Below are 24334 nucleotides of genomic sequence, written 5' to 3' on the forward strand. Positions count from 1 at the left end.
ATTAAATGCATCAGGGTTAAGTTTGGCAGTATAAAAAAGGAAGCAGTTTTCATTTAGGCTTCCTAAATTTCCTTCCAATGTTACTCCAAAAAGATTATAAAATACTGGGGGGAAGATTCTGTCTTAGCAACGTACTAATTCAGACACTGGACAAAAGTACAGTAGGCAATAACTCATCTTTTGAGTCTTACTGAGAGTAAAAAGTAACATTTGATTCCTTGCAAATTATTTAGCATTGCAGAATACAGGGTTTCTACCAACCAAGGATAAAATACAGAAATTAATTAGGCTGCTATAAAAAAAACCTACGACAGTAATTTTCTTGACCACTCCCCCCGCAAAAAACCTCTGCTTTAAAATAAAGAGCATACAGCATTTTTAAACTGATGACAAATGAAAACTAAGAAAACAAGAGAGAGAGATTTAGAATTAGTTATTTTTAACTAACATTCTACATTTTTTTTATTGGAAGCCTTTTTCACAAACGCAAGATACTGATTACAAGGAAAAACTGTTTGCTTCCAGGTGAAGAGAGGGGAAACGTCATAATCATTTCAAAACTGACTTTAAAATTTTGTTTGGAGATTTGTATCCCGATGTATTATAGTGGAAAGGGTCACTTATCACAAAAGTGCAGGAAAGAGGAAAGCATAGGTATAAAGCTGGAATTCCATAAATCCAATTTCACTGTGAATCAAATATTAAGTTTTATGGAGAGATTCTCTGTGGTTTTCCTGAGAAGGAAATATAATGGAAAAATTAAAGCCCACAAGAGAAAGACCGGTGATCATATGACCTGATGACATACTTTCACTGTAAAATTAATTTCACTGGTTTTATTCCAAACGTAAGAATAAAGAGAGTCTTTCAAAATATGTCAGTGTTATATTTTTCTTAAATCCTTTAGCAGTTGGGAAAAGGTTAGCATTACCAAGCATTACCAAGGAAGAAATGGACTGAAGACATTTTACCCTAATTTTAAGCCTGATTTACCCATCACACAAGTCGTGAGGTTGAATTGGTGCCCAGTGCTGCTACCAGATTTACCATGATAATAATAATGGCAAAACCCATGAATTTTTTTTTGTCAATACTGTAATAGTTTTCTTTTTTCCTTCTTCAGAAGCACGTGCAGTCATTTTGCATTTATACAAAAGTAGAAGAACAGTTTTCTAGCAATCAGGCTCCTCTGGCTAATATGGCCGTATTTAAATGCAATAATAAAATTCCTTTGCTTTTAGAGAGTTCTCAGAGTTAGGCTGATTCTTTTGTGACTTTCCCCCTATCTTTATATTACTACCTGATAATATTTTCTATTCAAACATTCAACGTGATATCTAAAAATACTAAATCATATATCTGAAAGACATGAATGAATGGACATGGGCTTCAATATTTGCATGTCAAAAGTGATATCTGGAAGGCAATATAATATGATGTATGCAGTGAGAAGTAAGAGAAAGAAATAGCTGTTAGCACTGGAAAATAGTCTAGCAGGTGGACAGGTAAAGTGTCTTAAGAGTCCTATAGCCCTGTCATTTTTAGAGTTAGATGTGTTAATTAGCAGGACTTGCCCTTTTAAAGATGTCTGCCTGTGCAAGAAAAAGCTTCACTAATCTTTGCTTTGCATAATAAACTAAGCACCCAGAAGGTGGGAGATGTGAGTACTTGACTTCTTTCCCAGTTTGAAGGACTTCAGACCCACAACTCCAGTTTCTCAGGAAAGTGGCCTAAATAACTGAAGGAAAACAAAAAAGCACAGAAAGAAGAAAAAAACCTGACCTGAACCCTAACAGTTCAGAGCTTATCCAGAGAAGGAGAGGCCTCGGTCACATAGCCCACTTCTGTGATCTTATTTTTTATTTTAAGCAACAATTGTCTGACCTAAAGTGCAGCAGATGCACTCTGGTCTGTTGGCTCTGGCATTCATAACCTTTCTGTTTCTGAAAGCTGCTGCCATTGCCTCGTTTCATGTTGAAGCCAGTGCTGTTCCTGCTTGGAAGTCCAAAACTTAAAGGCATACTTAGGTACCTCCAGTTAAAATATAGTTCCTAGCACATATTTAGGTATGCAGATTTAAAAGGCTGGTACTGATTTATCGAGGTAGCAGAAGCTTGTAGCTTGGGAAATACAAACCACAAAACGTTAGCTAGGTGTAAATCAGCCTTTTAGACTTGCAAACCTAAATGTTCTTTCTGTTCCTTGTATTTCCAGGTTCTTCGCCTTGACGGAAGTCCATGTTCTCTGAGCTCGGGAATCACAAGTAGTGCCTGGGACCTCCCAGTCGCACTCATAAGTAATTGCCAGTTATATCTGAGCACTGTTTCATTCAGTCACTTCACTGATGTGCTATACGTACTAACAGTTGGCTCATCCTGGAGCTGGACAGTAAATTACAAGCTTTGCTTATGCTTTTAAAAGGTGTAATACCTTCTATTTTTCAGCAATCACAAGTAATGTAGGTGAATGAGCTATCACATTAAAAATAAGATTGATGGGAGGCTGGATAGTGCAGCAAATGGTATTAAAACCAATCTGACATCAATCCTACCTCTCATTTCTTGCATCTCAAAAAAAAAGTAATAACTGTTGTGACAAATATAGGTGGGTCCTCCAACAGGAGACAATGAATCCCATTCTTTGTAAAAGGCAGCATCACAGACAAAAATAAAGGAGAAGTCAAAAAAGTTAAATTATTCCAGAGGAGTCACTGAAAATTCTGGAGCTGGCATTATGCTTGAAATTTGCAGGTACTCTTTTTCACACTTCAGTTACTGTATGTAGTTTCCAAATTAAGCGCCATCATCCATGAAAGGATCACAGATTTTTTTAATTACTTTGCTAAATATTTACCAGTTTCTCTTTAATGGAAAGGAGATTTTTTTTTTGCCTTTTTTTTCCACACCCTGATTTAGATAATTCTAATTAAACAGCAAAACCTTCAAAACCAACAAACTCACTCCATGGATTCACAATATGATGTCTTGCACATGTAAGATATTTATCAGCTATATCATAAAAACTATTGCTGTGAATGCTGGGAGCCTCTGTCCTTGGCAAGGAATGAACTGAGGAGGATCTGGGGCTCTGTGGAGACTGGCAAAGTGAAATGATCTTGGGGAAGCATGAAGGACAGATCAGGAGATCAAAGGCTGAGGTGAGATCACCCAGCAAAAAAAGTAGGAAGCCTGGATAGAGGCAAGTTCACGTACTAACAGAAAGGTAAGGGCCAGTTTTGGTGAGCGTCCTTTATACTTGAGGGCAGCCCAAAGCCACGGTATAGACACACAAGTGTCCAAGCTCCTTTATCATTACTTTTTTAATTCACAACCAGGAGATGCCTGAATTATCCTGTTGCCACAGTATAGATAAACACTGTCATCTGGTCATTTAGAAGATGAAAGAGTGAAAAGAGGTCAGACTGTATGAAAGGACAATGGTGAAAATTGTCCCTAAATTAAAAATACTACAAAGGAGAAGACTTTTTTTTTTTCCTTTTTCACTCCTTATCTTTCTAGCTCACACCTTCCTTCGTATCTCTCTCAGAAATAGCTATAATAGCTCGTAGAATAGGCTGCAAGTGCTTAGAAACAGGGACTACCACTTGATTTGTTGCCTGCACAGGGCATGACAAATATGAGGTCCCTGCATCACTCCCCCATTATTTTTGTGCTAGGTTTGCAACAGCCCTATGCAGCTTCAGTTCCAACCAACCAGGAACAGACAGATGATGCTGTAATTTCTATATATAAAATAAAAAAAAAAAACCAACCCACATAAAAAACATTACCGCAGATTAGCAGCTTGTATTTATTTCTTCCAGATAGGAGAGAAATGTAATTCAGTCACTGATTTAATGTGAACTTGACTACAGTACCACCTCTTTTGCAGAACTACTTAAGGGTGCCTAACTTTTGCAGGCACACTTAAGAATATATATTTGCACGCACATCTAAGAAAGAGAGCGAGAACAAACAAATACACATGTCCATTCTTTCTCAGTGATCTGGCTATTTCCAAAGCCAACACATTTTCTCCTGGCTCCTTTTCCTAAAGTGACCCTCAAGTGGTAAGAAGTGTCCAAAATGATTCCTACTCTTTGCTGGCTCTGGTTAGTACACAGAAGAATAATGTGTTGTCTCAGTGTCTCACTAATGGTGGGTGGGCTAAAAGAGGTGACTATCATAATACTGAGCAACTTTTAGATTGATCTAGTTTATCAGCAATAAGGCAGAATGGGTCTAGGGCGTAACGGTCACACAAGTTGCCTGGCTGCGCTCAGCACTGGCACAAAACAATGATGTGCTGTTCAGTGTGATAATGTAGTTCAGGTCACTCCTGTCTCTTCTAGACTGCAATATAGGCTTGCTTAATTTACCCTTCAAATTTATTCTTTCACCAGCAATACACTGTGTGACGTAAGAAAAAACAGACATCTGGTTACCTATTGCATTCATGTCATATACCCATAACTCTCGCATGTTCAACCTTGACAAGTCTGATTTGCAGTTATATACATTGAGCTGACAAATTATTCCCAGTGATTAAGAGTTAACTAAAAGAGATTTCAAAAAAGTAGTAGAAATTACAAAAATAGCGCTCATTTCTTTGCAGGATCATAATTTAACAAAACAAGATGCAGGGTTGAATCACTGTGAACCTGCATTGTGCTTATATGGCACAACATTAACGCTGGTTTTGAATTTACAGTTCACCCCACTGAGAATTTTCACTTTCCCGTTGAGATTTTCAGTGGAAAAATGGTTAACTGATTAAAATTACAATGCAGTATCAGCTGAAGAAAAGTTTGTCCTCTACCCCACTGTGAACGTAGCTGTGCACTAATAGCAACCTCTATTTCTGATGTCTGGATAGCATGTCCCTCTGCATGTAGAAGACCATTATCCCGTGACTGTGTTCTGTTCTGCTGATATAATCTCTTAAAGTTTTATTGTTTGCTTTCCTTAATTGAACTACAATAGGAAAGACATGGCCTTTAAGAAGCTTCGCTTTAGTCACTGCCTTAGAGCTTTGAAGGTGTTTCAAGTTGTCTTTCAGTGTACTTCAAAACATCCTTGATAAAAGAGTGTGTGTGGAGGTGGAGTGGGAATATTACTGGCAATTATATTTTATGCAGAGTAGTAAAAAGTTTACTTAACTGCCATCCTTCTGCCAACTTTCCCACTATGGTTTTGATCCTTTCACTGCTCTGCTAAGTGATCAAATGCTGCAAAATATTTTTTCTTGCAGGTCTTATTTTGCCCCTTTTTGGATCTGAATGTTTGTTTGAACAGATAAACCAAATTAAAAATTTTTATAATCCTTTCTGGGTTACAATAATCAGAATCTCTTATAATTTTTAATATATTTTTAATTCAGAAGTCCTAGGAGGGAACCCCCAAGCAATGAAGACCAGCCTTACATTGACAGATGTACAAACAGACTTGATACTAGCAGATATTTTCCCTTTGCCCTGGACTGTATGAAGTTATTTAACAGTCTTCTGCTCCCAGTAATGAAAAAAATGAAAGCCGTTATAATATAGTCTGAAAGAGAAATTCATAGCAATGATAACTGGCACATGGCTACAAAAATATCAATTAACTGTGTGTGCAGACTGAGAAAGAAAATGGGAAATTACTCACTAGTGAGAAAATGCTGGGAAGTAGGGCCAAAATCCCTGTGAGCTTCATGCAGTTGCCTGATGCGCTCATCAATGGCCACCTGTTAGGAGAAAAAAAGAATTACCCTCTTCTAAACAAGGAACAAGTAGCAAATATAGTCAGATACTTTGTCATTAGAGAACATTCTGCTTAAAATTAAGCAGGCTCCTACAAGTGTCATTTACCCTCAGGACTTAACTGAGATTTAATGTGTCTTATCCAAAAGAAAGGAGGTCAAAAGGGTTTGGGTGGGTTTTTTTAACCCAACTTTAACTGATGCTAGAACAAGTTGAGAATGGAAAAGCTGATAAATGAAGGTATAGCAAATTGGTCTGACTATACACCTGAAGAGAATGCAACTGTTGCTTGCCAATACTGAAGTCAGAAACATTCTTCTGTGTTAATATTTTTACACAACTACCTCAAAAGTACTTTCTGAGAATATACTATTATAAATCAGCGTGCAAAAAGTAATCTCTTTTATTGCGCATAAGATAACCATATTTAAGCCAAGTGCTGAAATGAGGGTAACCAAAGAGCATCTGATACAAACATTACTCTGTTCTTTTAATCAGCCAAATCTAGCCCCTTGACCCCTTCCTTGGAACAGTCCTTTGAAAAACTTGTTGCTCCGAATGTTTTGTTGGGTTGCTGTACTACATGAAAACATAGATGCTAGTTGTAAGATTGGTTTTATCTTTACCCTTGAAAATCACAGTAAAGTATCAAGCAAGCAGCCAAGAGGGTGTGCTTGCCAATATTCCACAGTGTATGAATGACATCTACCAGTGGTTTTACAGCCTATGCACTAAAAGGGTACCATCATTAAGTTAGGCCTAAGAATAGGATTAAGCAAGGAAGAACATTTGAAAGTAATGATACAATATTTTAGAAATGTATTAAGTAAAATAACTGATAGGAAGCAGAGTCACTTAAATATTGCATGCAAGAAAAAGTCTTGTATCAACACTGGCAAAGGAGAAAGTAAAAGTGATTGGTCCGTTTTTGTTGTCCTAATTGTGAGATATGTAACAAGGAAATAAGTAAGTTGCATGAGTAAAGAGCAATTCACACTTTAAAACTTTCAGGGATTTTTTTGGTTGGTGGTAGGAAGGAGCAATTGTATAACTGGGCGTGATTCAGTTAGAAGGGAAAAATAATGAGAGTTGACTAGCTCTTTGATATGGCTGTGCTTGTTTGCCAAATAACCCCTGGCCAGCAACATCTCATTTCACTAAATACAATAGAAATTTAGTGTGATTTCCTTGCTTAGAGTTTCAAAACTGACACTATGACCAAAAAGCCCCCCTTTCTTTCTTCCCTAAAGCCATTTTTTGAATGCTTTTCCTGCAGCTTCCTCCATTTCTATGCCTTCTTTTCTCCTCTGTCTTCCTACACACAGACAAAATCAATGTGATTTTTTTTTTTAGTCCCTGTTGACCAGCACCTCTCCACATAGCTCAGCTACTAGTATATCACCATGTAGCCTCTGTTCTTATTTCTACTGTTTTCTGAATCCAGAATTGCTCACAGAGGCACATGCTGGCTCAGTCCCATGACCTGTGCTTTTTCTGTCTAATCTTGCTGATTACTTTGATAGACAAAGCTAAGCCTAGGAAGAGGCTGAACTCCAGATAACTTCTGAAATGGTGGGCAGAAGAAGGCTGGGTAAAGGACTATTTAAGTCTAGACTGAATTCCATGGACAGCAAGAACTGTCAAAGGTCCCTTTGGTGCGTGTGACCACTGCCAGCTCACAGCCAGTACAACTTCTTTAAGTGTGCTGAAGCTGAGAATTACAATTGCTTCAAAATATCCAGGTGAGCTTTGAGCTGCACAAAAATTATTAAACTGAGATTTTTAGCCATACATGCACATCAAGCAAAATAAAATAGCTTAACCACTTCAGGGTAAACTTTCAAACTGAACAGCAGTGGATGTGAGTGAGAAAACACCTCCGTCTAGAGATAGATTGCGTCAATACAGAGGTGAATAAACCATTAAGAAATCATGAGTATTCTCTAGGAAATATCACCTGAGAACATAAAAAGTTATTCCGTTTGGCTGCCAGAGAATATCTCTTATTGATGTATCGGCGTGCTACCTTTTAGGTGCCAAAAGAACTCACTGTTGATGGTAAAGCAAGGAAGATTATTGCATTTAGCCTCTATGAATTTTGCCAAGACTACAGTGTAAATGATAAAACAACAGAATTTGAATCCACAATAACTGGGGTTATTGTGAACAATAGAAAACCCACATCTGAACAAACAACGATTACCTAAAGTTACAGAATAACGTGTCTGTGATCCAATAAAATGAGCGTTGGATGTGGCTTTGTGGCTTACACCCTAACTACCTGGAAAAGGAGAATCATATCCACCTAAGTCTTCATAATTGATTTGCGATTCTGAAAAAATATTTACATGCCAGTGAGAATTTTTTTCAATTCATTTTCAAAAACAAGCCATAGTTAATTCCCAAATTTTAAATCTTGTCTTGTTTTCTTCCAAGTCCAGTGAAATAGGTTCCTCCAATATAAGCACAAAGAATACCCTATGTATTTTTGTATGCTATGCTCTGAACAAAGTGCAGTTCTCCTTACAACAAAATGATGTGAAAAGCTGGAGCTGTATGAGGAAAACAGCAAAATATTCAACCTGTTTCAAGCATTCATTTTCCTTCCTTTAAAAGGAAGAAAACATATATACTGTTAATGAAGTTTTGCAAATACCACCCCCCACCATGTCTCAATAGCCAAGAGAAAAATTATGTCTGCTGACTTCAGTAGTGTCTTCCTACTAGTATCAGCTTAGCCAGACTAATAAGCAAAAAGTAATCATTTTAAAGGCACTGTTACCAGTATATAACATATAAAATGTGACTATGGACTGGATTTGGGTATCTTTAGGTAAAACTCTCTACAATGTTTCTTCACAAGGAATGCTACTAAAAATAATAACAATAAAAAAATCAATAGGTGGATTTATAAGAAATCAGCTATTGCTTTATCTGAATCAAGATATGAGAATTTGGTTTAAATGGACCAAAATCTTTTTAGCTCTGATTTTGACTTAAAAACGAACATCAGGGGTTTCTGTAATCAGGATACTTGAACTGTGACTTTTTGTCATTGAGGATGCTTGGAGAGACATGCATTTCCATTATTTATTTAATCCACTGTTTTACATAACATTTATCTTCTTTCAGTCATAACAAATGGAAGAGCCACAGTAGTGCAGTACACATTATACTTGAAGTTGAAGATGGCAATATGAAAAATCCTGCGCTGATTTTAAATTATATTGACACGGAACATAAACAGCTTCTGCTAAACAAATGAACAAATTAAAAAAAAGTTATTTAAAGTTCCTTTCCTTTAAGACTTTGAAAACATTTGATGAAACAAGTTCTGTTTCCCATCATTTGAATGCAGCCATGTGAACTGAATATATAATCAGGTTTAGGTAAATAAATTACAACAATAACAAAAGCAAAGCTATGCCATGTAGTTGTCAGGAATGGTTTGCAAGCACTTCACCTAATGTAGGGCTTCAAACTTGAAAACACTTGTTGCAACAGCTCCACTGAAATCAGAATAAAGATTTAATGGATTTGACTTGGGTCTACTACAATTTTTTTTTTTTTTTTAATTTTGCCGAGTTTTAACTGGGAACATTTTTATTACATCTAAAGCATTCTTTGTGTTTGTGTCCACACTGCAAAACAGGTCCAAATCAAGCAGGAAAATTAAGTTGTTTGATTCTCAGTATTTTCTATGTTCTCAAGAAGTACCTAACACCAACTGTTAAGGTGTGCTGGAATTGCTGAGCTATTCAGAAAGATGTGACAGAGGAAGGAGGCACACCCCATCATGTTGTTAAAATTGTACCTCCAAACAACGAGCGGACTCAGCAGAGAGCTATGAAAATGGTCTGTCTCTTGATCAATGTATTTTGTATTTTTGGACGTACAGATTCCAGACTGGGACAACATAATCCTCAGCCTAGGTCTAACACGGTGTCTTAATCCTGCCCCAGTCTTCCCCATAGCTTTGATATTCAACTGAACAAGTTCAATAGCGGAAACTACCTCTGTGGTACTTCCTTCCTGGGCAGAGGATCTCTGATCACTAGGCTTAAATGTACTCTGCAAGATGAGAGGCTCCTACGCTGTATGAGTGAAGGGGAGTGGTTGAATGCCTGTTTGTGCTCAGCACACTTACAGAATTCACATTCAACAAACTTTTTGCAAAGAATTTATTCAAATAAGTCTTTTTTGTGACTCTTAAATGGTCACAGACAAAGAAGCCAGCGAAGCTAGTTATCACATGTAGTGAGAAAACAGGCAAACAGGGAGAATTACAGGTGAATACCTTAATGCTTCCAGCCTCGTTAGCATTGAGGCAATTCAGAAAGAGACTTCTGTGCGTTCCAAACTCTAATTCAAGCATCACACCTGAATTATAAGTCCATTTCAGTCCATCTCCACTTCTCCATCACAGTCCTCTGCTTGGACACACCCAAAGATGAATAACAAAGCATACAAAAATACTAAAACATTCGGTATCTATCAAACACTGTTTATGTATCTCCTTTCTCGATATATTCAAATAATGTCTATTGCAGTGCTTCTTAAAGAGATCTAGCATGCAACTGCGTTTGTCTTTCCCGGCCAACATGGATGGTAAATGTGCAGATCCACGCTCTTGAGCAAAAGAGCACCAACACCTGCAGTTCTTTCTAAATGACACCATAAGAAAACCATCTTTGCTGTACTATAGCACAGTGTAGTTTAACTGCTGCCATGCTAGTGAACTGGATAAGAAGGTTGTTATACACTCACGTGTCCCTGCTTGAAAGCATTAGTATCTCGCAAAGACTTTTTCCTGTAAAAAAAGTAATAATTTTCTTCTCATTCTAATTTTTAAACTGCAATCACGTTTGTAATATTTATATTTTTTATCAGAATATTTTATAAGCAAGGAAATAATGCTTATTACAGAAACGGGTTAAAGTAGCATCCCTTAGCCTCTTGTAGTGTGATTAAATTGCCATAATTGAAAATAACTGGATTTTCTCCTAAAAGGCTAGGAAGAGATACAAATGCTTCAGGAGAAACACTGTGCAGAACAATGAATCAAAACCCATTCTGTTGATAGAGTGGGTATTTGTCTGCATTCACTTACAAAAAAGAAGAAACAACGACAAAATAAAACCACCACCCCCAACCAAAACAAAAAACACCAGAAAACACACCCCAAAACAACTCTCCCTATGACAACATTGTCTGAGAAGTCAGTGTAGTTGAAAAACATGAAACTAGCAAATGAGAGCCTATATGATTGTATATCGCATGTCTTTGTATGTTACATCTCTTGGGGCCCACTCTGGTTTATTTCTAGGTGGATCATTTTAGAAATATCTTAATTTGCCAAGCAAAGCAAGGCACCTAAGTGGCTTTTTTTTTTTTTCCCCTCTTTCTATGTTTGCTCTGCACACTTTGTTACACATCTGCAATTTCTAATTTGACTTTCATTCTTTCTAGGAAAAAAGATCTTTTTGTCTTTGATGCTCATGGAAATAAACAGCAGCCCCTACTACCCCTATTTCTAAGCCAAATCATGCTGTCATTGAAAGGACTTAATAGTGTCATGTGCTATTTCGGTAGGAGGTTATTAATACTCTAATGGAAAAAATATTTCCAATTCTCCCTCTTCCTGATTCACCATTGCCAGGTCTACTGTCATGCTGGCCCAGTGCTAGAATCCCAACCTAAAGCACAGAGAATTCCCCCCCGCCCCTCCAAAAGAAAATGAAACTTTTCCTCACTAAATTTCTCTGAATGTTCTCACTTCTGAATAGAATATGTTCTAATATTTGCCTATGTTTGGTATCTTTCAATCCACCAGGAACACAACTTCAAATAGGGGAGGGGCAATGGGTTTCATTATGTTCTCTTTTGACAAATTACTTCACTTTTGATTTTAAGATCATTGATAAAAGAGCAGAGAGGTCAGGTAGATATCGCCTATCTCACTCAGTGCAGTTCAACATTTACATTTGAGCTTAACTTTTTAAAATTATTATTCATTTGAAACAGAGCAACACCATATACTCTTCTGAGGTCAGAATAATATCCTATTTGTAAAGGCATCTAAGGGCACATGCAACATAATATATAGACACTAATTACATAATTATGCTGCCCCAAATGCAGGCAAATTTAATGAAGGCATGTAAGTAGAAATTTTACTACTTATTAACATAAGGGAGTAGAAATGAGATCACTAGTTAAAAAAATCCAAACTATAAATAGTCAGTCCAATTACTGAATGACTGAATATGCCTGGGATTCTGAGGAAAAAAAGGCAAAAAGAGAAGGAAAAGAATAGAAGAGTCTCATCTAAACAGCTATATTTAGCACAGCAGCAAAATGACACACAATCTTTCTTCAAAATTTGTTTCACCAAAGGCTGTTCTCATGAGAAGAGCAATTTTCTGTATTAATAAGCACGCATACAATACTTATTAAAATAACACGCCTTTAATTCCCGCACCATATTCATAGCCTTTCTACAGCCGCCTGACCTTGACTCCAATCACATCCAATTTGACTGCGTATCAAAGGAAACTGGCTTCTACAAGACCTTCTTTAATGATACCCAGCAATTCTCCTCCCAAGAGCTGAAAAAGCTTCTTTCTTTTCTCTCAATGACTCAGAGCCACCAAAGCAGTACTAGGCTGCTCTTTACAAACCAATAAACAGAAGATCTTATCTACTGTACTTCCAACAGCAACTAAATTCAGCCTTTCACTATTCCTTGTACATCAGGAGATAAGGATGGATTTAAATAAGCACACTTTGTGCCATTAATGAGGAACAGCTGGGGAAAAAGCAATTGATAGTCATTGTTCTCAGCTGCTGAACTTCAGGTTTAAGTCTTGATATTTACTGAGTTGAAAGCACAAGAAAGGACAGTTAGTCTCCTTGTGAAAAGCTCTGTAACCTGAAATATTTTGAAAGTGTAAAAATCAACATGATGAGTGCTTATTTTTCATGTGAAAGAAAAAAATAGATAAATGTAATGTTACTCACAGTCATTTACAGCTGTTACAAAGACTAAATTAAAATTCCAGGATTTCTGGGTCACGGCAGGACTGTATACTTCAGCTGATTGAAATCTGAGTGACTTCATGCAATTCTCCTTTCAGTAAAAAAAAGAAATCCTAAAATCTAGGATACATGTATTGTACCTTGACTGCTTTTTTTAATCTTCAGATGAAACAAGAGAGTAGAATGTAATAAAAATTCAGGAAACATCTTAAAGCCCTGGGCATAGAGCCTTAGAAAATGGTAAAGAAAAGAACAATCTCCTTGACTTAATATGTCTGCTGCAAATAACCAGCCATTGCTTCTCAAGCTTTCGCTTTATAATCCTAAATCAGTGAACTCCTGGCTTTGTGTGTCTCTATGCCTCAGGAAAGAAAGTTAAGTCTTATGGTTTAAATAACAAAAACATTCAAATTGAAAGGGAATAAAACACTTGTAAACCCTGTGAAATGTTAAGAACAAACATCTTTAGGAAACAGTTCTCTTAGAAAACATTACTTGTTTTGAATAAAAGATATTCTGTCAGAGAGGCCTAGCATTTGACATCTCCACTGCTGTTGTAAAAGCCATCACACATGCTGGTGGGGGTTCTGCAAGGGAATTACCTTTCACACACTGTATATTCCTCATTCCTATTCATGCACTTTTGTTAGGTATAAAATATTTCATGAAACTGATATGAGCTGAGCAAGGACTCAACTTTTGAAGGTACAAGAAACTGCCATGCAGTCCGCTATTCTTGAGCATTTTATTAACAAAGGTTTCAAATTCTTGACTTTCCAACCACATTAATTCTCTTTTAATATTGCTTTTTTTATATAATTTTATCAGTCTGGACTATTATCTCCCAAATTCCTTGCAGAATTTTATAGTATACCGAGAAAGTAATTTTACAAATGATGATAGTTAGCAACTATTTTTTCACAAAACCAGCACTGCACCAATTAAAAATTTTTCCATTCACAGTTTATGTTAGTTTCAAATTTATAAATACCCATTGACATCCCTCACTAGATTCCACTCCAAGTGGGCTGTGCCTTGCCTAGCTACATCTCTCTACGCTTGGCCAATGCCTGTGTACTCCTTCCAGGTTATCTGCCCATGCTTCCACTTTCTGTATAGTCCTTTTTTATGTTTGTGTTTTGCCAGGAGCTTCTTGTTCATCCATACAGGCCTCCTGGCATTTTTACTTGATTCCCTGCTCTTGAGGATGGACCAGTTTTGTGCTTGCAGAAGGTGGGTGATCTTTGCACACCAACCAACTTTCTTGAACCTCTCTTCCTTGCAGGGCCTTATCCCTTAGGATTCTTCCAAGCAGTTCCCTGAAGAGGCCAAAGTCTGCTCTCTTGACGTCCGGGCATGTGGGCTCAAGGTCACTGCAGCTAAGATGCCTTCCACCTTCACCTCTGCAATGAGCGCTTGTTTGCCAGTATGAGGTCCAGCATCTGCCTTCATTGGCTCCTCTATCAGTTGTTTTAGGAACATTCATCCATGCTATCCAGCAACTTACTGCATTGTTTATGACCTGCTGTGTTGTCCCTCCAGCAGATAATCAGGCTGGGCCCCCATGGGGACCTTGGCCCAGGCCTGTGAACATGAGGCTTCATCTAGATGTATGTAAAAGTCCTCACTGAATTGCTCTTCCTGGTCAGGTGGCCCATAGCAGGCACCTACTATGATGTCACCCATACTGGTCTGCTCTTTAATCCTCACCCATAAGTTTTCAATCGTCTCCTTTTCCAACCCCATCATTCCTAGTTTAACACTCTTCTTTGTGCATCTTCTATACAGCCCCATAAAATACACACCTTAGAGCTCTGACTATGCAGACCTATAGATTCAGAGATTTCTGTCCTGCCTTCAGCATAAAGCTGAAACTATATATACTTTTACTTCTGTATTGTAAGCTGGGGAAAAGAGAAAGTAAAATGTATATGCTACCCTGAACCTCTGGAAGGTTATTGATCTTAAAATTAATCTGACTTAGATGCAGTTTGACATTTTCAAAGTCAATGGGATTTGGGCACCTGCAACTAGGGACAGAATGTGTTCTATAGTAAGTAAAACTGCCTAGTATGGAGCTCAGCATGGCATATATTCTTTCTGAAATCAAATCTTACTTATGAGATCAAAGCACCTGCACGCTGTATGCTGTGAAATGTTTCCACATAAAATTCTTCCTTTTTTTTTTTTTTTTTTTTTAATAACAGTCTATCTATCCTGTAGGATTAGTCATCATCCATACAACTTTTTGGTGGTATACTGTGATCATCTCTAGGCACCAGAACCAAGAGACATGTGGATCAACTGGAGAGAGTCTCCAGAATTTGACAAGAATGATGGTGACCTACAACGAAGGGTTGAGTGAGCAATTGCAGTTAAAACTGAAGAACAGAAGTCTTAGGAAATCAGGAAAGAGAGACATATCTGAAATGATAGTCCTCTCTTTCCTACTATGAATATATAAATTTCTGCTTTGCCAGTGTTATTAGATCTGATTTAGTTGTGCTAAAAACACGGTATTTGAAGGATTCTGGATTATAAACTATGATGAGCGTTATTTCTAAGAAAAAAATTCTGCCATGTGCTTTCCATGTTATTTACGTTAAATATAATAAGCATCCCATGTATGAAGATATATGCTCTTCAATCATTCTGTTGGGAAATTGAGGAAATTAGGAGAAACCTATTTTTCAAATCTTGGGATGAACAGAAGCGGAATTCCTTCAAGTACAAACCCCAGTTTTTCACCTCTTATGCAACGTGCTCTTGTACCAAAGTTGGGGGAAATCCTAGTTCCCAAAACCAGAGGGGGAGGGAGGATGGAATGTAGTCTAATACAGATTATCCCTGAAACTGAAGATACGTACTGTTTCACACGTGAAGTTCATAATGTTTCCAGAATTTTAAAATGTCATTAGCATGTTACACTCATAAGCACCTCCCATTTTTTCTGCAAATCTAAAATGATGATGGTCTCCTCCAGCGAAGGCAATGGAAACAGGTGATTTGATAGAGGCTCAGTTCCACCCTTTTCCTCCCTCTTTCCCTCCTAATCCCCAGGCAGTCTCATCAATTGTACATACAGATGATTCCTCAACCATTTTAAATCAAGAAGGCTTTGGCAACTTAAAAAGGGGAAAAGTTATAAGGTACACTACTCTCAAAATGTCAAATGTGAAATAACTCAGTTCTGTGCTTTCTGTGCCTGGTTGCACAAACTTGATACTTTTTTCTCTCCCATTTCTAACTCCGGTGAGTTTCAAGGGGTGCATTCTTATTTCTTCAGTAACGTTTGTACTAAGTAGTGTCTTACTCCACAGGAGGTCTTACAGATTTCCCTGACACTATTCATGGGGAAAAGTTACTGTTTTGCATGAGTGAAGGCATCTGCGTTGGGACAGGAAACAATAAAAAAGATCAGCTCCACTGAGAAACCTTTACAAAGATGTGCTGGGAATTAAATTTTCTCTGTCAAATGCTCATAGAAAAGCAACTTGCAGCAGGGCAGTACAGGGCATTGATCTGCAAAACCTGTATTGAGGCCATTAACTTCTCCCATCACTTAAGAAAACAAAAAGTGGTACATTTAGATTTTGGGTACATCATGTTTACGCTGTTGTGTTGGGTCTTAAAATAGTGTGCAGGCATCTCAGAGGTAGAGAAAAGTTTTGCAGGGCTTTATTGACACTGCCCCCACCCTTCCCCTGCATTTTTCCTACAGAGCTTCTGTTTTCTGACTATTTTGTTATCCTCAGTCTAAATATATTTTCAAACATTTTGTAGTAGGAAAAGACTGAAATGTTAATTATGATGCTGTTGTTGCTGAAACATTAGTCTGTTTAGGCTCTGCCCATCTACTGTTCCTACCCTAACATGGTTGTTTGACAGATGTGTTTCTTTTAGACATTGTCTCTTCACTTTTGGAATGCCTGGAAAGTAACATCGGTTGTACCATAGTTAGGTGTCCTTCATATACACAACTGTAAAGATATAAAAAATGACACCTTGCTGTGGCCTTTTTTATTTCTTTTGCTTCTCTGCTAAAATACTGTTATTTCTCTTCATTTTACTTTTTACATTTTTTAAATAGAACTGGCTCCTTTCTATGTTATTTAAAAATATTTCTAAACAGTTTAAAATCCATTCTTCTTTTTTGTACTTTATTTGAAAATGCTCTTATTAATGTTTCATAATCCATCCCTAAGGTAAAGCCCTACTATCTCTTAACAAGATTTTAATGTGGGTTTTTTGCTTTTCTTTTCCCCCTCTTTCTCATTTTTTTCTTCTCATTGAACTAAAAAAAATTAATAAATTAATGTTTCTCTAAAAATGCCATTTGTTTCTGAAAGGTCAGGTAATATACACAGTTTTTGTGCCAAGGGGAATGTATCTTTGATGACTTAGGGAATTGTAGGTAGAATGTCATGCAAGAAATGCTTTATTTTATAGCTGCCCCAGAACATGTGCCTGCAATTTCCTGTATCAGTTGAGCATCACCAGTGAAGATTATTCTTTTATAGTTCTAGTTATATTCTCTCACTTTCATTGATCTTTTATCGTATTAGTTTTATTGTTCCTTTCCCTCAGATTTATGAATCTCCACTGCCATTACTAGCATTAATTTTGGGAATAACTGCTCATCACTACAAGTAAGAAGCTCACAGCCCAGACCTGTATTTTACAGAGGTGACTTCTTAAAGAAACAGAGGCTTCATTCAGTATCATCTTTACTCAGCACTAATTTCAGCTGATTAGAATTTCCAAGTTTTTTCTTTGACCATCTTCAGCTTCCTTCCACTCGTATTGCCCTCTAACTCCTCTGGGATTATCATTCCATCAGTATTCAAGAGACTTCAGTTTTCAGTACTGTCTTTTTCACTGTTTTCTCTTTCTTTTCTCCTTGATTTCTTCTTGAGTGTCTTCATTGTCTTTTATCATTTCAATTTGTACTTCAAAGCCCATGTTGCTACCCCAAATGCAGTGAAAATACATTTTTCATATATATGTAATAAAACTCTCAATTTTATCTAATAATGTTTGTAAATAAAAGCTGAAGAATTACTTAGACTGAGTGTGCTGCTACATACGTAATATCAAGACAAAAGGTATACAGGGAAAGGAAAACTGTAAGTGAGATTTATTTGTGCTAAGTCAGGAGTCCTAAAGTAAGACAGCTAAATTAGCCTTCCTTGATCAGAAATGAAGAGAAATATGTATCTCCTGAGACAATTCTGCTCATACTAAGACTCCACAACATCTCTACGCAGCCTGTCCCACTGCTCTGTCTGCATAGTAAAGGATTCTACATCCAGCATCTTGTCCATATCTCCATCCATTCTACATCCATATCTCTTCTCTTTCATAGCTTCTGCTCTCCTCTCCTTTTCCTCTTTGAGAGTTAGAGTTACACCAATAGTGATAAATCTCTTCACTCTAAATAATCCTTATTCCCAAAACTTCCCCAAACAGATCACCTATTTGGTTTCCTTTTTAGCTGCACAGGGTGAAACCAGTAAGATTATGTCAGCAGGGACAGTTTCATTACAGTGTGATCTATACACATTATTTCCTTGTTTCAGCCATGTTCTTGCAACTGGCAATCTCAAGAGTATAATACTCTTGTTTCCAGAGATATTAAAATTACTTGCTCAATCAAGTGCTAACACAACATGAAAAGAAAAGCTTCATTTCATGAGATTACTGACTGGATGGATTAAACAAACTTTTATTTATTCTTGCCAAATGAACCTTTTGAAGATGGCTTCTCAGTCTCCATGACTTCTGCAGAATGTTCTATATCCCAGCAGCTGCTCAGGCTTGGGAGCATCCATACAATCAGTGCTTAATGCTCCCTGTTGTCTGACACTTCTTTGTATACAACTACAGGTCCTGATTTTGCACAAAAGCCTCTTTTTCTCCCTGTGGAAGACTTGCATATAGCACACTGAAAGATAATAAAATAATTCTAGGCAAATAACGGTTTGCAATGGAAACAATTGCTGATAGGATTGATACTACACTGATTGAAGTTAATGGCAAAACTCCTGTAATAGTGTAATATGACTTGTGAGAGGAGCTGTCTTCATCCTGCAGCTGGTCAAAGTCTATATATTTATGCTTTCTAATCTGAGTTAAATTCAAGTGACATGAAAGCAAAACCTGTGTTATATATAGCCCATACCACTAAACCGCAATGATACAAAATTCTTTCTAAAGTGGAAGATACATTCTCTTATTTCCACAGTTTAATCTACTTGAGAAGAAAAGGTGTTTATAATTTTAGCAAAATAAATTATATTATACCACATATTTACAGAGAATGTAGGATGATATATAGTAGAGGTTAAAAGTTATACTGCTATGAAGGATGCATTCAAGAAAACCATCTCTTCATGTGCATCAGAAAAAAAGCATTATGATATAGTGCACTTGGTAAGTGCCATAAATTTTATTCAAGTAATTCTAATAACATTACGTGCAGTTTTCTTCTTAACTCTGTTGTTATTAGCCCTCTCTTAGCAAAGCTGAATACCCTATTTACCACTGTCAATCTGTAAAGGCCTCAGATGACACTAAAATCTTTGAAAATGGCTTTGTTCAATCCCCAGCTCTATCCACTTCACAGATTCAGATCCTCCCATGAGCAGAGGGAGAGTTCTTCCTTCCCAGTGGAACAAAGCTCCAAGCTGCAGCCCCGCAGGAGGCAGTGGAATTAAAGCTATGATATTTTGTGTTTCCAGGAACACTGTAACCAGGCTGCACTGACTATTGCCATTTAACTGACTTCATATTAGTGCAAACATTAAACAGACCTTTTTCGCATAGCAATTAAAAAATGAACGCAACAAACTCTGGAGCATAAACATTGTGGTAGAATTGTTAAAATGCATTTATCATCTGCACTGCTTCAAATATGAAAAATAACTGTTAACCTCCAGATTATAAATCACATTTTGGAAAACGCTCTTCTTGTTTTTTTATCGAATGCCATAAAAAATTCTCTTAAATTTATCACCTTATTTTCACAGCTATCCATATTTTATCACTTCCCTCCCCCACCCCACCCCCCAGTAAATAATTTATTTCTGTTTGTTATTTCCTTTGGTTGTAAGAGCACAGAATTGGGAAATTTGAAGAATAGAATAGAACTCGGAGAATTAACAGTAAGAAAGATGGAGATCTGGCGGCAGAGGGACGCTGAAGGGGAGTGCAATGCAACTGTTTGTGAGACGAGCAATAACAGGAGAGAAGCAAAGACAAGATTTGCAACACAGTCTGAAGCCAGCCTCAAAACCTGAATTTGCAGTATCTGTACAGTGGCACTATATAATACATTGACAGGCAGTTTAATTGGCAATTACAAAACTTTAATTTACTGAGTCAGAAACCCTTTCTGAATGTCTAACTTACAAGCTATTATTACCACAGTGACAAGTTGACATGTGGCCTTCAAGTTAGGCAAATAAAGGAAACAAATGAGCTTTCTCTTGAAAAAAATCTATTTATGAAAGACTTAATTATGAAGGGCTTGCTCAAGAAAGGATTCCACAAAAAAGAAAAAACAAACCCCAAAACAAAAAACCATTCTTATAACTCATAAAATTTAAGAGCGATGCCTATGAAAGGTCCTCATTATTTCTATAAAATGCTTTTAAGAATCAGTGAAAAAGCATCTTAAAAACACGTGTACATGGTATGAAAAAAGGATGGGCTTGATTCTATCAGTAAAACCAACAATGAAGCTGCTGTTTGCTTTAATGCTACAAGATCAGAAGCCATATTTTAAACTAAAATTTCTTTAACACTTCTGAGACTGAAATTTATCCTCAGGGATTACAGGAAGTTAAAAAAAAATAACACCACCTGTGTATGACAAAAGAAACGGTCACTTGCCCTTTAAGTAAGGTTTTTGTAGGTTCATCTAATCACAAAATCAAATGGATGCTGTTAAAATTAGGTGAGCAATTCCATTGTCCAAATGAAAAACAGGGTTAATACAATAGGATGGCTAGGATTTCCAAAGAAATCTGAAGGCAGAAATAAATTTATGTATGCTTTTTGACAAATTATGTCCAATAAAAATAATCACTTCATCTGTAAAAAGCAAATGAAGTCATGTTTGTTCAATATAATGTTTGCTGCAATGAGTTTATACATCTGAATGAGACATGCAAAGGAATATCATGCAGCACTGAGTCCTGTAACTTTATTTAGAAATTATTAACTTAAAAGCAGAGGTTTGCAAATAGAAGATACAAAGATGTAACTGCGCTTTTTTTGTGTTTATACTCTACTTTTTTAACTTAATGAAAATTCCAAGAAATAAAATTGTGGATGTAGAGTCACTTAACGCTGAAACCTTTCTGTCCTATTGTGTTAGCTTTTCTTTGTCCATTCTGAATCAATAATGACAGTCCTTATTTTTAGAACTAAGTAGATGAAATTTTGTTTCTGTTCTTATAGACACATGACTATACAACTGACATTGTCAGCCCATTTATTACTTTACTTGTTCTGTTTGTCTTTTATTATCATCTAGTTACTTTAAATTTTTATGCCTTTTAAAATTTGTCTGTTAAAAAAAAAAAAAAGTAGTAAAACTTCACTGTAGGAAGGTTTTTCCCTTTCCCTTCTCTTTCTCTCATTAGAACTCACACTCTCTGCTTTCTGCAGATCCTGTTATGTCTTGTCTTGTCTACCCTGGTAGGTCTTTTCATAATCTCCATAGTCTTCCCCCCACAGTCTCAGGAGAAACCAAAACTCTTAGCCAGCCAAACCTAAGACAGAGCCATTATTTATACAGCCTATTCAGTCAATAACTCCACTATGCAGTAAGATTCCTCTGAACAAACAAGTGCTTTGATTACACACTGCTGGAATAGCAATGCTGGCCTACAGTTACATGTCTGTAACTGCTTTCTGGCTGCAGAAGCCAGATTCCGCTCTGATGCTTTTGACTGGGTAATTTTTATCCTTTTGCGTTGCCAGCAGTAGCAGACATGAGGCTGTAAGGTAGCTACAAATCCCAGAGTGAACCTTCAAAAGTACAGTTTGAGAAACCAATAGAAAAGCTGGTGAACTGAACAGGGTGCAATGAGACTGGAAAATTTGGTAGGAAACCCACATGGGCAAAAGTTCCAAGCCTACATGTATTTCAGAAAAAAACATCCACAGTGAAACTGGGGTTGCATTTGATTTTGAAATATATGTCCATGTAAACCATCCCATGGCATTTTCCTAAGGAAACACTCTCAGTGTGTTTCTAGTTCAGCTGCCCTTATGATTACACTGTCTTATCATTTAGCATTTCTATTGTACAAGGGAAAATAATAATGACAATCAGGGAGGAAAAGGGAAAAAAGCCAAAAGGTGAGAAACCAGGAATACAGATCTTGTACTGCTAATGTTCATCATATGAGAGAACAACTGGCAGGATCATGTATCTGACGGGAGCAGAATATCAGAATATGGAAAAGGGAAAATACAGCTTTATAGCCTCATGTGAATAAAGTGTACTAATTTCGTAATATTTCAGATTCTTTTCAAAGGTAAATTTGCAAAGTGATGCATATAATGCTTAAGAACGAGATAAATCCTTTCTGATGTGACTCCCCCTTCCAACGTCAACAAGAAGCTCCCTCACCTGATCCTCCCATTTTGCTCCTCCTCCTCATAACCGTCAACTTCCTTTTAGATTCTGCTTGGGCTCCTGTTGTTTGCTTCATACTATCGCATTCTGGCTAAGTTACTCTTCAGAGTTTAAGTGTTCTTCTATTTTATCTTGTCCTGCCTTCTGTGTTTTCTTTCCTTCTCCCCTAGCAGCCATCTCTATAACCTCCAGATTTCAAATATGCACTGCCTCATAGCAAGCCAGCTTCTCCCCTATGTTCTTTAAAGTGTGGCAAAAAGTAAAGCTGAAAAAAATTCCTAGAATCCCTGTCATGACAGCAGCTTACAGGTGAGGCTTCTTAAAGAATTTACCCTTCTGCCCGCTGCAGTTGACGTATTTTTGGATAATCGGATGTTTCATTTCTGACCAGTGCAAATACAACCACTCCAACTGTGGCTCAATAACAAGGACATCTTGTGTTTCTGTTTCATGACGTCCACATGATTCAATATTTTGACTGCAGTGCCTACCAACCAAACTTATGCTGTAGAACAATTGGCCTGGTTTCTGTGTTGCCATAAAAATCGTGGCAACTTGTGATTCTTTTTTTTTATGGTAATCTGAAATACTTTCTACTGAAACTGGTAAAACCTTCAAAGTTGTGTTGGATTTAAAATAATTTGACAGTTTTTTCCCAGCCATCCATCTGTGTGTCTGTTGTGATAGCCTAGTGTTGCAAGAATAAATTATATACCTGCTTGTCAGCTCTCAAACATATTTTTGTTTCCCACGTTGTCAGAAAATCTGTTTTGATATGTCTGCATAAATGTATGCATAGGAGTATAAGTATACAACAACTTTCCTTCCAAGACCATCCCAGAACTTAAATTATTCTGACTACGGTTAGAAAGTTTTATAAAAAATATGCTCTGCTTAAGTACAGAATAATATCTAAAAAGTGCAGAACATTGATGAGCAAGAGAAAGATTAAACTTTAGCTGTGTTTGCTTCAGTGAGACTACCAGAAACTTCAAATCACTCTAGTGAAGCCATTTTCTAACCAGCAAAAATCTGAATGGTCTAAAGACCTCAGAAGGCCTTCTGGAAAATAACTGATGAAACATCATGTTTTCAAAACAGTCAGGGTTTTCTTTTTGTGTTTGTTTGTCACATCCAGCTGCACAAGGTTTAGTATGCTGAGTTAAGGAGGCACAAGCAATACAATTCCAGAGAACTAATTCATCCCATGACCAACATTTTCTCCTGTCTTTGATCCAGTACAGGTTCAGCAGCATCGACTCTGCACTTTTACATATAGTCGTGACTACATCCTCTAAAGCTACAGAAGTGAGGCATATCCAGAGAGTTATGGTCACTCATTTGTGCCTGTGTAACGGTTCAAGATAGAATCAATAACATTGGAAATGTGAGGAGCACCTTCAAAGTTAAGTTAGGCTGTCAAAAGATGTAATTTTAATACAGCATTTTAATTTTTTTTCCTAGTTTTAAAAGTTTTAAAATGAACCCTTGGATGTGTTCAAACATTGCTCCCTTGAGAAAATGCCTCGCTAGTCTTGACTCCTACATCAGCAAAGCCATTTTGCCTGCCAGTTTTCTGTCACTGTTATAAGCACTTGAAATTATTTAATAACAGAAGTGGGATTTTCTTATTAAGGGGGAAACCATTCACCGACTGCTACATGGCAGCTAACACTTCTTCCCTAATAGATTCACATTAGCTATGTTATTAGTATAGTATGTATATTCAAAATGTTCTGGCCTTATTCTTTAAGAATTTTACTGTTTATATCTATAAACGCAGATTGAATGATGTCTTTACAGGTTTCCTTGTGTTACCGGGATATATTAACTAGGAACAGTGGAGGCCATTTTCTAAAAATTGTATTTCATACACTGTGAAATTATTCTTAGGATACCAAGACACT

General features: G+C 36.9%; 1 protein-coding gene across 11 annotated transcripts in view; it reads right to left on the minus strand.

The window, feature by feature from the left end:
• The window catches only part of DMD (dystrophin), a 1138094-nt gene that overhangs the window by 121079 nt on the left and 992681 nt on the right, over nt 1-24334 (minus strand). For all 11 annotated transcript variants that reach the window (XM_075097793.1, XM_075097785.1, XM_075097765.1 and 8 more), the window contains one exon: nt 5646-5724. In XM_075097793.1, coding sequence (XP_074953894.1) covers nt 5646-5724 — 79 coding nt within the window. The remainder of the gene's footprint in view (nt 1-5645; nt 5725-24334) is intronic.

This window comes from Phalacrocorax aristotelis, chromosome 1, assembly GCF_949628215.1.
Source record: "Phalacrocorax aristotelis chromosome 1, bGulAri2.1, whole genome shotgun sequence".
In the NCBI taxonomy this organism is placed as follows: domain Eukaryota; kingdom Metazoa; phylum Chordata; class Aves; order Suliformes; family Phalacrocoracidae; genus Phalacrocorax; species Phalacrocorax aristotelis.